The sequence below is a fragment of the Garra rufa genome, chromosome 5 (assembly GCF_049309525.1).
Source record: "Garra rufa chromosome 5, GarRuf1.0, whole genome shotgun sequence".
In the NCBI taxonomy this organism is placed as follows: Eukaryota; Metazoa; Chordata; class Actinopteri; order Cypriniformes; family Cyprinidae; genus Garra; species Garra rufa.
The window spans coordinates 43903715-43916368 of NC_133365.1; the positions used below are offsets into that span (position 1 = coordinate 43903715).

The 12654-nt window shown below is 34.8% G+C and overlaps 1 protein-coding gene across 2 annotated transcripts; it reads right to left on the minus strand.

Moving 5' to 3' along the window:
- Positions 1–2577: 2577 nt before the first annotated feature.
- On the minus strand, positions 2578–11714 carry pgam5 (PGAM family member 5, serine/threonine protein phosphatase, mitochondrial). 2 transcript variants are annotated; one of them, XM_073840376.1, is made up of 6 exons: positions 11264–11714; positions 10699–10871; positions 9185–9310; positions 5906–5994; positions 5451–5581; positions 2578–3371 (listed from the first exon to the last, which is right to left on the minus strand). In XM_073840376.1, exons 1-6 carry the CDS (start codon positions 11458–11460, stop codon positions 3221–3223), a joined length of 867 nt encoding a protein of 288 aa, XP_073696477.1. In that variant the 5' UTR covers positions 11461–11714; the 3' UTR covers positions 2578–3220. The 2 variants fall into 2 exon arrangements, with proteins under 2 accessions (XP_073696477.1, XP_073696476.1); XM_073840375.1 differs by having other exon boundaries at positions 5451–5584.
- Positions 11715–12654: the final 940 nt, after the last annotated feature.

Consider the following 12654-nt stretch of genomic DNA (forward strand, 5'->3'; position numbering starts at 1 on the left):
TGTGTGGGGGGGGGGGGGGATTTACAAAACGGTGGCTGTAATGGAAATTAACAATTTCCTACTTAACACAGTCATTTAAATTGGGGGGGGGGAGGATGTCAGTATATAAACACACAAACCCAGAGCTAAATTAAAATAATAAAGTAGTAAATTATTAAATTATTTTTGCTAGTTAACTGTCAGTAGCACAAAATGCTCATTTTATTGGGTATTTAATGGTTTTTAAGGAAAAAAAAAAAAAAAGTCAGCTGACTGCCAGAAGTTATTTTTATTCTTTAATTGGAGAACTGCCTTAAATTTCTAAAAGAAAGACCAACTTCTGAATTTCAAAAGCAGGTGTTTATCATGCTTTGTTAATAGCAGCCTTAGGTGTTGGGGAAAAAAAAAAGCAAGAGGTCTATAACGTGTGAATATTCCCCTTTTTATTTTTACGTTCAATAAATGTGATTTATCATTTCTAAGTACGCATTTGTTTGCACTTTTAATTCTTTTTGGAGTTTGACACAGTTCACCGTGAACAACAGATGAGAAAAGACGTGAATCTGCATAGTTTGAGCCGTGCCACGTTCAAGCACATGCAAAGTTGACGATGAGTCGGTACCGTTTTGTTACATTCATGTCATAATAGCTGTAAGACTTGATGATTGTGGATCTGGAGTGTTGTAAGTGCACTTTAAATGTGTTCGGAAAAGATCATTGTCCTTCATGCCATCATAAACAGCCAATATTTTAGTCTGACCGCTTGATCATGTCAATGCGATTCTCGCAGGCTACTGAAATGGATCCATTTGCTGTTTTTTTGGAGTCAAACCTACATGACTAGAAGCAACAAAGTTTTATCTGATGAATATCTCAAGGAATCAAGTATGTTCAGATCATGTGTGCTATTTCTTTGGTGCCCATCATTCTCAGTGTAGTGCTGGCCTGTTGATCTTTGCTTTGTCAAGCTTTAGTGCCTTTGATTATGATCTGTTTGGAAGGGCCTGTGGCTCCTCAGTGTATGACGGATGCACTGACCACATACGAGCTGAATAGACCTTTTTTCGTTCTGTTACCGAGTATAAAATCCAGTACAGTAGCATTGGCATATGCAGTGTCTGAATACCTCCTAAATACGATTGTATGAGAAGAAAAAAAGTTTTACAGTTTAGTTCTTGCTAGTGTTGTATCAATGCCAGCCTTACTTTTTTTGTTAAACAATGCTTTGTAGTGCCAACACTGGTGAATTGAAAATGAGTTGCAGTTTATTGTTGAGAATTGAATTATTTTTGTTGTCCTGGCCTTTACGTTGCATGCATTTCTAGTCCTATTTTATTACAGTATACGTTAAAGGAAAGTATTTGATGTTCTATTGACGAACGATAAATAAAGTGCACAGTCTTGTAACTTTACTGACTTTCTCTGAATGTACAGTAATATTGTAAAACATTATTACAATTTTATTATAAATTTTAAAATGTAATTTGTGATGACATAGCTAAAATTTCAGCATTGTTCCTCCAGTATTCAGTTTCACATGATCCTTCAGAAATTCTGATATGCTGATCTGGAGCTCAAGAAATATTTCTTATTATAAATGTTTAATATTTTTGCTGAAAAATCATGACACTTTTTTTTTCAGGATTCTGAAGTTCAAAATAACAGCTTTTATTTGAAATATAAACTTAATGATCATAAATTGGTCAGTTTTTATTAATTTAATGTGTTTAAGTATTAATCTAAAAAAATGAATAACAAAAAAAAGTCTGCTTGAATTTTGCATGAAGTGTCCAATTTACAATAATATTTGGTCACAGTTACAGTCAAAAAATGAGCAAGTCATATTGTAAAAATGATTTATGGTGCTAAAATAGGCTTGGTGTCCTAATCGTACATCTTTTTTAGTAGTAATTTATTTTTGTTAAACTATGACACATGAAACCAACTTGGAATTTGCAACCTAAATAACTCATAGTGAGAAACAAGATTTTCTGGTATGATTAACTTCAATTCCAAGCATCATGTTTGGAGGAAACCAGGGACTGCTCACCAATTGCACAATACCATCCCAAAAGTCCGGTATGGAGGTAGCAGCGTCCTCGTCGGAGTAGAAAGAAAGCTCAGTGCACTAAACTATTGAAATAGCCTTAATAAAAACACAGTTAAGAGCCTTCAGAACCTCAGTCAATCTGGAGAAAGCTGAAAATGTGTGTCTGCCCCATCCAAGCTGACAGAGCTTGAGTGAAGAGGTGAGGTGAAGAATGGCAGATAATTGCCAAATGCAGATGTGCAAAGCTTGCTGCATCATACCCAAAAGACTTGAGGCTGTAAGGGTGAGTATGCGTTAAGGGTATGAATACTTATGCAATGTACTTATTTCAGTTTTTTAATTTAAGTGTTTTGCAAAGTTGTCTTTTGCTTTATTATTATGGTGTTCTATGGAGTGTAGATTAATGTGGAAAAAAGTTATTTAAAACAGTTTAACATAAGGCTACAACGTGAAAAGGCACCGTGTATCGATCTATATATTTCTCTGTCTCTCTCTTTCTGTATATATATATTAACAATTATCTGAAACAATGAATGACACTACTAAACTCAAATGTATTTTTTACTGCCATAAACGACATACAAACATTAATACAGAGTCATCTTCAACCTGTCAATGGCAAGATTCTCACATTTTAGTAAACTCACATCTTGCCTCTAAAACAGTCATGAACAATTCCACGTTAACAGTGCAAACACACACCAACTGCCTCAACAAGGCCTCCAGAGTTTGCATAAAGCTCCTGGAAAAAGACACCTCGTCATAAACATAAAAAAGTATGCTTGCTGGTTAATTCCACCTTTCCATTACCATCATAGATCAGACAAAGCATGGCACAGGAGTGTCTAATTGAAGAAATATGAATCATTTTTAACTTGATTTAAAAAATACAAAATTATTACACAAGACACTTGTGGAGTAACTGATCGCAACAGATGGTAGAGTTGCAAATGAATTTCTCACAGCAATCTTCTTCTAAATTGCAGCTATGTATGACTATTATTAAACAAGCTAGAGGAGTTGGTGAGTATGAAATCACATTATGTATTTGGGGATTTCACTGCATTTCAGAAAATGTTTGGATGAACATTTAAGGAAATGTTTCGACCCTTTGCAACTCTAACATCTGTCCATCTCAATGTTCCTTCGGTTCTAGGCTGTAATGAGGCATGCTGGTCTAGCTTGAGAACGTCAGGTCCGGCTGAGTTTATCTGGAGGCATGAAGCCTGAGTCTCCCAGCGATCTCAGAGCCACTCGGCCATTGGGCCGAATCGTCAGCCAGGTGATGCTCCCGTTGTTCAGGCCCATCCTCAGCCAGCCCTCTGGAGGAAACTGCAGAGCCCTGGAACAAACATTTCAATTATTTCATACTTCCGACACACTTTCTTTGAAAGAGTGTAACAAATACCTTGGAATGTGTCTGAAAAGTCAAGTTTGCTCATGTCTAAAATATTCAATATACACTACCAGTCAAAAGTTTTTGAACAGTAAGATTGGTAATGTTTTTTTAAAGAAGTCTCTTCTGCTAAACCTGCATTTATTTGATTCAAAGTACAGCAAAAACAGTACAATTTGGAAATATTTTTACTATTTAAAATAACAAATTTCTATTTGAATATATTATAAAATGTAATTTATTAATGTGATTACAAAGCTGAATTTTTAGCATCATTACTCCAGTCACATGATCCTTCAGAAATCATTCTAATATTCTGATTTGCTGCTCAAAAAAACATTATTATTATTGTTGAAAACAACAGAGTAGATTTTTTCAGGTTTCTATGATGAATCAAAAGTTCAGAAGAATCTGAAATAGAAATATTTCGTAACATTATACATGTCTTTATCATCACTTTTGATCAATTTAAAGCATCCTTGCAAAATACAAGTATTAATTTCTATAATTTCTTTCAAATATTTTTTTACTGACTCCAAGCTTTTGAATGGTATTGCATATAATGTTACAAAAGCTTTTTATTTCAGATAAATGCTGATCTTTGGATCTCTATTCATCAAAAAATCCAGAAAAAAGTACTCAACTGCTTTAATAATAATAATAATAATTGATAATAATAATAATAATAATACTAAAATGTTTCTTGAACAGCAAATCAGCATATAAGACTGATTTCTAAAGGATCATGTGACACTGAAGACTGGAGTAATGGTGCTGGCAATTTAGCTTTGATCACAGGAATAAATCGCATTTTAAAATATATTAAAATAGAAAACAAATAAATGCAGGCTTGGTGAGCAACAAAACATTAATAATCTGGTAGTGTATTTTACAATCCAGAATAAAAAAAATGGTCATAACCACAACACAAAATTAATCAATTATATTAAGTATTTATTAACTAAAAAGACTAAAAATGAATAATATAACACAATTAATGGTACGACTTTACAATAAGGTGTCATTTGTTAACATTAGTTAATGTACTAACATGAACGAACAATACATTTATTACACTATTAATATTTGTTAATGTTAGTTCATAAAAATACAGTCAGTCATTCATTGTTAGTTCATGTTAGTTCACAGTGCATTAACTAATGTTAACAAACACAACTTGTGATTTTATTAATGCATTAGTAAATGTTAAAATCAACAATCAATTTTTGAGTCAGAGCCACACAATATAATAATAAACTAAATTAATTAAAAAAATATATATATTTATTTATGTGTCTATTCTCTAAAGCTTAATTGTGTGTGCATACAGTAAGCGGATCTATTTATTTGCACAAGTACATTAGGTCAATGCACAGACGCAAATTCGCATCAGGCGAAACAAATGACGAGAATTAGGCAACGTTTTCTACGCAAGTCTTCTAACTCGAGTGGAAAATTTGCATGCCACATTGTCGTGCAAACCAAGCAGACATGTCCAGTTGAATCAGAAAGCGTATTTTATTCACGCGAGTGACGTGAAACCCTGAGTAATCTAGATCAAGTAATGCAATTCAAATATTCGCTTTGTTTTTGGTGTGCACACACTATAACTCTTGCATGAGGGGTATGAGCAACAGCAATAGTGATGTTTGGCTCAGCAAGCACCACGGATAAAAGGTTGCAAACAGTTTTCATGAATTCCATATATTCAATAAGAAAATTAAATTGAAATAAAACTCATAATTATAAGACAAAGGTCTTTATCTCATAGTTATGACTTGTTGGTATCTCATAATTTCAATTTACTCTTATGACTTATGAATCATAGTCATAATTCTGAATTACCAAAGCATTATTTTTTCTTATGTGGTGGAAATGGGCTTCTATGAAACTTTTGCAACCACACACAGATTTTGAAGTGATCAGAGCATACTTACGATTACATTTGTTTTTCACGGACGGACTGCTTCAAAGAGCACAAAAAGGAAGATAAAAGACTGCACTGAGTAGCAAGTGAACACAAACCTGCACACAAAATAGCGGATGACATTAGCATGACAGACGATAATCTCGTAGCTGTCCTCCTTCTGCTTGGGGTCAGCTCGGTGGATGTAGCGGCGGAACGCTGCCTCGATCCGTGCGCCGTCCTCGTGGTACTGCTGAAACCAGCACAAGAGTTTCACAACCACCCACGTAAGGAGAGGAAGGACTCCACAGCGCACCCACGACAAAACCAAACTCAACATTCTCCAGCAAACAAAAAAAAAATTCATTTGAAATGAGAGCATTTGATGTTTGTTGAAGAGATTTGGGATGGTTTCATGGTGGGTTTTGTACGCTAACAGCAACAGTAACAGTTTGTTCTGTTATGACTTGCGTCATCAACAGAAACTCAACACACAAAGATGATCAAAAGTGGCGCTAAATGTGGGGACTAACAGACAGTGCTTTCAGATTGGCTAAGTGAGACTTGCACTGACCACTGCCTCAGGTTTCCAGTGAGTGACAGGTGGGACGGGCTCTATGGGCGCACCCTCTCGCAGTAGATCACAGCTTACTAGCTCCACACCTACAGCACACACAAGAAAATAGGCATTCTGAATCTCTGCAATGGCAACATTTACAACATGAAATATCACTTCATAATAATTAGTATACAATGTAGGTTCAAACTAAACTAAAAGATTAAATTTGCATAGTCAGTTTTTGGGGTGTGCAATGACATGATAAACCAGGAGTGTTGGGAGTAACGCATTACAAAAGTAATAATATTACAGTAGTATATTACTTTTTGCTGTAATGCAGTAATATACCGCATTACTAATAAAATTTGGGTAATATTGTACTCGTTACATTCTGAGTAACGCAAGTTACAATGACATATTTTAACTCAAAATTATGTGGTCAATTTACCAACACCGCAAAACTGCACCAGAGAAACGGTCCGTGCACGTTTTATTCGTTTGATTTTCAATTTAAAATGAAATAAGCAGAAATAAGAAAACGGCTCCTTTATTCGTTTTTTTTTCATTTGTCCAGAAAACGAAAAAACGAGATTTCGGCTCGATTTTTCGTTTTTTGGTTCACGGGTAGAAAACGGATAAACGACTTCAAAATTCGTTTTCTACCCATGAACTAAAAAAAAACGAAAAATCGAGCCGAAATCTCGTTTTTTCGTTTTCTGAACAAATGAAAAAACGAATAAAGGATCCATTTTTTTTTTTTATTTCTGCTTATTTCATTTCAAAACAAATCTGTGTGTAAAATAGTTTATCAACTGCTGCTGAAATTTGATGGTTAAGATGACGGAGGCGAACGCTACATTTGTGAGATGGAGGCACTTATCAGTTCATCAGAGAAAAGGACAAGAATGCATAGGTGCAATCTTCCAACAGCAAACTCTCAAATAGCACGAGTAACTCATGGAAACACCAGGACTGGTGCCACTAACACTAAACTAAAGGAGAGTGCTGCGGGGTCGGAGAAGAGAAAGAAAGCTGCGGACGAGCACAGACAAACAACAACAACAACAACAAAAGGTGTTTTATCATCGTCTATATATAAAACGAATAAATACACGGAATATATTTGACTTAAATAGCCTAATTAACAGATTAACCAAACGAAAGAAAAACAAATGAGTCACATATGCTGCGGAGTTATTTGGATAATTTATGAGTGGCGTGCTCTACGAAAGTTAATGGAAAGGAAACCAAGATGACAGAAAATAAAAGTAAACACATTGCAGTTTCGAATGATCCGTATGACCAAAAATGATTTTGTTGTTGTTGTTTTCGGTTTTGCGATCGCGCCGGCGTGTCACACACACACATACAGAATTGCAAACATTGCAGCCTGTTGATCATTTTGATGATTAAATGCAAACAACCAAATATAATGTAGATCAACTTGTTCATTTAAATAGTGCGTACTGCGTAATACAATCTGTGCCATTCAGCCTGAGCCATTGGGAAACACATTATTTGCTCCTGTGATGAGAATATTTTTAAGCATGTTAATTGCAAAGCCTGGTTTACATACTAGTTTGTCATTCTAATACATCGCGAATATAGTCACATTCAATTGGTTTCGTGCCGACTTAGAGGCTGCGTGAGGACATTACCGTTTGCTTTCAGTTTCGCTTTAAAGTAGCTTAATTAGTTTTGGCTTGTTTAGCAACTTATATTCTTCATACTTTTCCTGTTAAAAAATGTTTTAAATAGCTCAAATGCTAGGTGTTTATTGTTTGTACATTATAACATTTCGCTTTATTTACCGATGTTATTAATGATTTTATTATTTAATTCTACCAAATTACCCTCCACTGTATCTATAATGAGCAGCAAACAACTTTAGGCATTTACAATGTCTGCCCATACTTCTGTGGATATTTTCGTGAAAGTAACTCAAAAGTAACTAGAAGTAGTGTAACTCATTACAATTCAGAGACAGTAATATTGTAATGTAACTAATTACTTTTAAAGACAGTAACTAGTAATATATAATGTATTACCATTTGAAAGTAACTTGCCCAACACTGTAAACCAGTACGTTTAAAGAGGTCACCGGATGCAAAACTAACTGTACATCTTGTTAAAAGGAAAGCACCGATCCTAATCTACATATGCGTCTATGTTTGTGTGAATCATTCGTGATGCAGCTTCACCCACAGCAGAAGTGAGCATAAGGGTTTTTTACGTATCTTTGCAAATGGCCTTTCTTAATAATGTGCTTGTTGGCAAGTTTAGCCGATAAACGCAGCTAAATGCGGCTAAAGTAAACATTACATCTCATAATTCCACAGTAGAGAGGGGCGGGGCGAGCAGAGCTCATTTGCATTTAAAGGGCCCATGCAATAAAATGAAGGTTTGAAAGTGTTTTTTACACTACTATTGAGATTTTTTTAATTTTTTAAATTACGATTTTACTCACCCCCATGTCATCCAAAATGTTTATGTCATTCTATCTTTGGTTGCAAAGAAATTAAGGTTTTTAAAGAAAACATTACAGGATTTTTCTCTATATAGTGGACTTCAATGAGGATCAATGGGTTGAAGGTTCAAATTGCAGTTTCAATGCAGCTTCAAAGGGCTCTACACGATCCCAGCCGAGGAATAGGGGTCTTCTCTATTGAAACAATCTGCTGTTTTCTTTAAAAAATTTACATTTATATACTTTTTAACCACAAATGCTTGTTTGGCACTAGCTCTGCGATGCACGTCTACGACTTCATGGATTATGTGGTTTGTTCTTTGTCTGTGTACTTGGGGTCAAAAAGGTAGGGTAGGAAAAACTCCATCTTATTTTCTCCTCAAACTTCAAAATTGTCTAACATTATTCTTTTAGGGCGTCTGACTTTCTTGCAAGTTCGCTTTGTACACCGTCGGTATTGCCGCCTATGTTACGCGTTACTTTTCCAACGTATGTGAAGTTGAGCTAGTGTAAGACAAGCATTTGTGGTTAAAAAGTATATACATGTTTATTGTTTTAAGAAAATGGCTGATCATTTTGCTAGATAAGACCCTTATTCCTTTGAAGCTGCACTGAAATTGCAGTTTGGAACTTTAACGCGTTGGATAGTCTACTATATGGAGGAAAATCCTGGAATGTTTTCCTTAAAAAAAGCTTAATATCTTTGCGACTGAAGACAGAAAGACATGAACATTTTGGATTACATGAGGGTGAGAAAATGATCAGGAAATTTTTATTCTGGACGTCAACTTATCCTTAGATCAACTCTTTCTAGAAAAAGTCTGTACCTGGCAGGTACTTGCTGATGATGTTGGCTGTCTCTGTAGCTCTGGTCATGGAGGAGTGGATGAGAACGTTGTACTTCAGTCCAAGCGCTGCTAATCTCTGTCCTGTATACTCAGCTTGTTCACGTCCTACAGCGAAGACAGAAACCAGCATTTGAAGTCAAAAGTTTACATACACCTCGCAGAATCAGCAAAATGTTCATTATTTTACCAAAATACGAGGGTTCATAAAAAATGCATGTTATTTTTTACTTAGTACTGACCTAAATAAGATATTTCACATAAAAGACATTTACATTCGTTCAAAAGTTTACATACACTTGATTCTTAATACTGTGTTGTTACCTGAATGATCCACAGCTGTTTTTTTTTTGTTTGTTTAGTAATAGTTGTTTAGAAGTCCATTGTTTGTCCTGAATAGTTAATAGTGAATACTGAATAGTGTTTTTTCAGCATTTGTGTATTCAAACCCTTTCAACTCATATGCAACTGTCTATTACAAAAGGTTCAAATGCTCACTGCTGCTCCAGAATGAAAATCAATGCATTAAGAGCCAGGGGTGTAAACTTTTAAACAGAATGAAGAGGTGTACATTTTCCTTATTTTGCCTAAATATCATATTTTTTCCATTTAGTACTGCCCTTCAGAAGCAAATAAAGATACTTGTTCCCCATGTTCCCCAGAAGACAAAACAAGTTAAATTTACCCTTATTATATGGGACATGACATTTTTTCTGAAGAACAGCAGGCAGTTTAACTGTTCAGGACAAACAAAGGACTCATGAAGAACAACTATCACTAAACAAAAAAAAAAAAAAACACAGCTGTGGATCATTTAGGTTGTAACTCAGTACTAAAAATCAAGTGTATGTAAACTTTTGAACAGGGTCGCTTTTTATAAATTCAACTATTATTGTCTCATGTGGACTATACGTGACCCTGGACCACAAAACCAGTCTTAAGTCGCTGGGGTATATTTGAAGCAATAGCCAAAAATACATTGTATGGGTCAAAATTATTGATTTTTCTTTTATGTCAAAAATCATTAGGTAATTAAGTAAAGATCATGTTACATTAAGATTTTTTGTAAAATTCCTACTGTAAACCTATCAAAATGTAATTTTTGATTAGTAATATGCATTGTTAAGAACTTAATTTGGACAACTTTAAAGATGATTTTCTCAGTATTTTGATTTTTTTGCACCCTCAGATTCCAGATTTTCAAATAGATGTATCTCGGCCAAATATTGTCCTATCCTAACAAACTATACATCAATAGAAAGCTTATTTATTGAGCTTTCATATGATGTATATATCTCAGTTTTGTAAAAATTTAACCTTATGACTGGTTTTGTGCTCCAGGGTCACATATGTAAATGTCTTTTATGTGAAATACCTTATTCAGGTCAGTACTAAATAAAAAACAACATGCATTTTGTATGATCCCTTTTATTTTGGTAAAATAACTAAGGTGTAAGTAAACTTTTGACTTCAACTGTATGCTGATGGATCAGTACCTAAAGGTGTCAGGATCCTCTCTTTATCTCCTTCCCCCTTGAGGTTGTATTGAGAGTGTCTGATGAGGCAAATGTAGCGTGTGGCTTTGGGTTTGTTGTTCTCTGCATCTGGACTTCCACTGTCACCAGCACTCTCCTTTCTCTTCCCGTTCACCAGAGAGGAGGGATCACGCCTGAAAGTATCAAAAAGTGTTCAAACTGGCTATTCACAAAGAAGTCCCACTGACTGAACTCAATTCAGTAACTGATGACAACATTGCTTAACCAGGTCCAATACTAAACCTTTCTGAGCCAAAAAAAAGATCCCTGCCATAATTTTAATCACTGACTAATGTGGTGTGGCTTAGTGGGATTGAATCCAGGGTTTTAGGGTCAAACCTTAAACTGGGTGATCCATTAATTATCAGCACTCATCAAGGTATTAGAACTCAGGCTACATTACGGTTATTGTACATGGTGCCATGGCAGCCCCAATGGTTTTCTAAACATGTACCATGGTATTCCTCGAGGTATTGCTATGTAAATAGAATGGCAAGTTAATCAGAAATACGTTTATATTGCTTACTTGTCCCAGTTATTATCCCATCCGTTCACAGTGGGCCATGTCGCAGGTTGCGCTGCGTGCACGGCAGCCAGAGTCTCTTTCAACCGGCATCGTTCTCCAAAGTACCCTTGCTTATCTGCCGCGACCGCCGCGCACACAAGCACCGCGGATCCACCGGCGAACCCGCACGCAAGACTGATCGCTCTCCGAAACGACATGACTCGAAAAGACTGGAGTCAATGGAGAGTAACGGCTGCTCTTCGGCTGTATGACGCACAATGAGTCACTCTTAGTGAGGAAGTGCCACTGTTTCCTCCTTTCTCACAACGTCAAGCGAAATAATAAACCATCACTGGTGCCTTGTCATGACAAATATGCTTTTCTTTCTAAACCATGTGTGAGAGAATGTATTTGGACTCCAGAAATATATGGTTTTCATACAAAATAAACTTCCAAAAGCAGAGTCACGACAACACGTGTGAAGACAGCGACAAAAACACTCACATCATTTATGAAAATAAAAGCCCTCAGCAAAGTCAGCATACAAAATAACAGTTTACAAGTTGTCAGTATTATTCTTCAATAAATTAGTTATTAAATAATTTAAATTAGGGCTGGGCGATTTGGCCTAAAATCAAAATCTCGATTAATTGAACATTTTAACCCGATTACGATTAATGAACGATTATTTTATTCATTAATAAAATTATATTTAATTATATTTTAATAATATTTATTTTTTTGCCCTCATAGTTCACTGACAAGTTTTGTACAGTAAATATGCGCACATATTACAAGTGAGAGATTTTTGAATAAAGGGTGCACACACTATATCTACTATCTATGATTATTTATTGAACATCAGTGTTGAACAACTGAAATTAAAGCACACATTGCTTAAAATGAAAAGTCACATTTTTCTTAAATTAGTGAAAATAAATAACTTGCACTTTTGGAAACAAAATAAATTATTTATAAAATAATAATAAATATTAAACGTAGAAAATAAGCAGTATCTCTTCTAAATAAAATGATCCTGTAAATACTTTTTACTGTATAAATACCATAGACATATATACAGGGTTCTTACACCTTTTCCAAAGTAAAATTCAAGCACTTTTTAAGCACTTTCAAGGTGCATTTTCAAGATTTTCCAGCACCGTGGTAAATTACATATGAGTTCTAAATTTTAAATCAGATGTTATTGTGCTAATTAAAAAAAACAACTGTCTAGATTGCATATAACATTGCCCCATATAAATAGTCAACATTCAGTATACAAATTATATAATTTAAAATATATAATTAATATAATTTACTGAGTATCTGTAGTATTTTAAAAATAAAATTTAAAGGCTTTTTAAGACCTGCACAAATAAAAGTAATACTGTATGAGTGGAGTAGGGCAATGT

Bases quoted from the DNA above. Each gene is read 5' to 3' on its own strand.
- pgam5 (XM_073840375.1), bottom strand. From the start codon at position 11,460: ATGTCGTTTCGGAGAGCGATCAGTCTTGCGTGCGGGTTCGCCGGTGGA. The intron at 10,872-11,263 runs GTAAGCAATATA...TGATACTTTCAG, and splicing joins TGGGATAATAACTGGGACAA to GCGTGATCCCTCCTCTCTGG. The intron at 9,311-10,698 runs GTACTGATCCAT...TCTTCGCTGTAG, and splicing joins GAGGATCCTGACACCTTTAG to GACGTGAACAAGCTGAGTAT.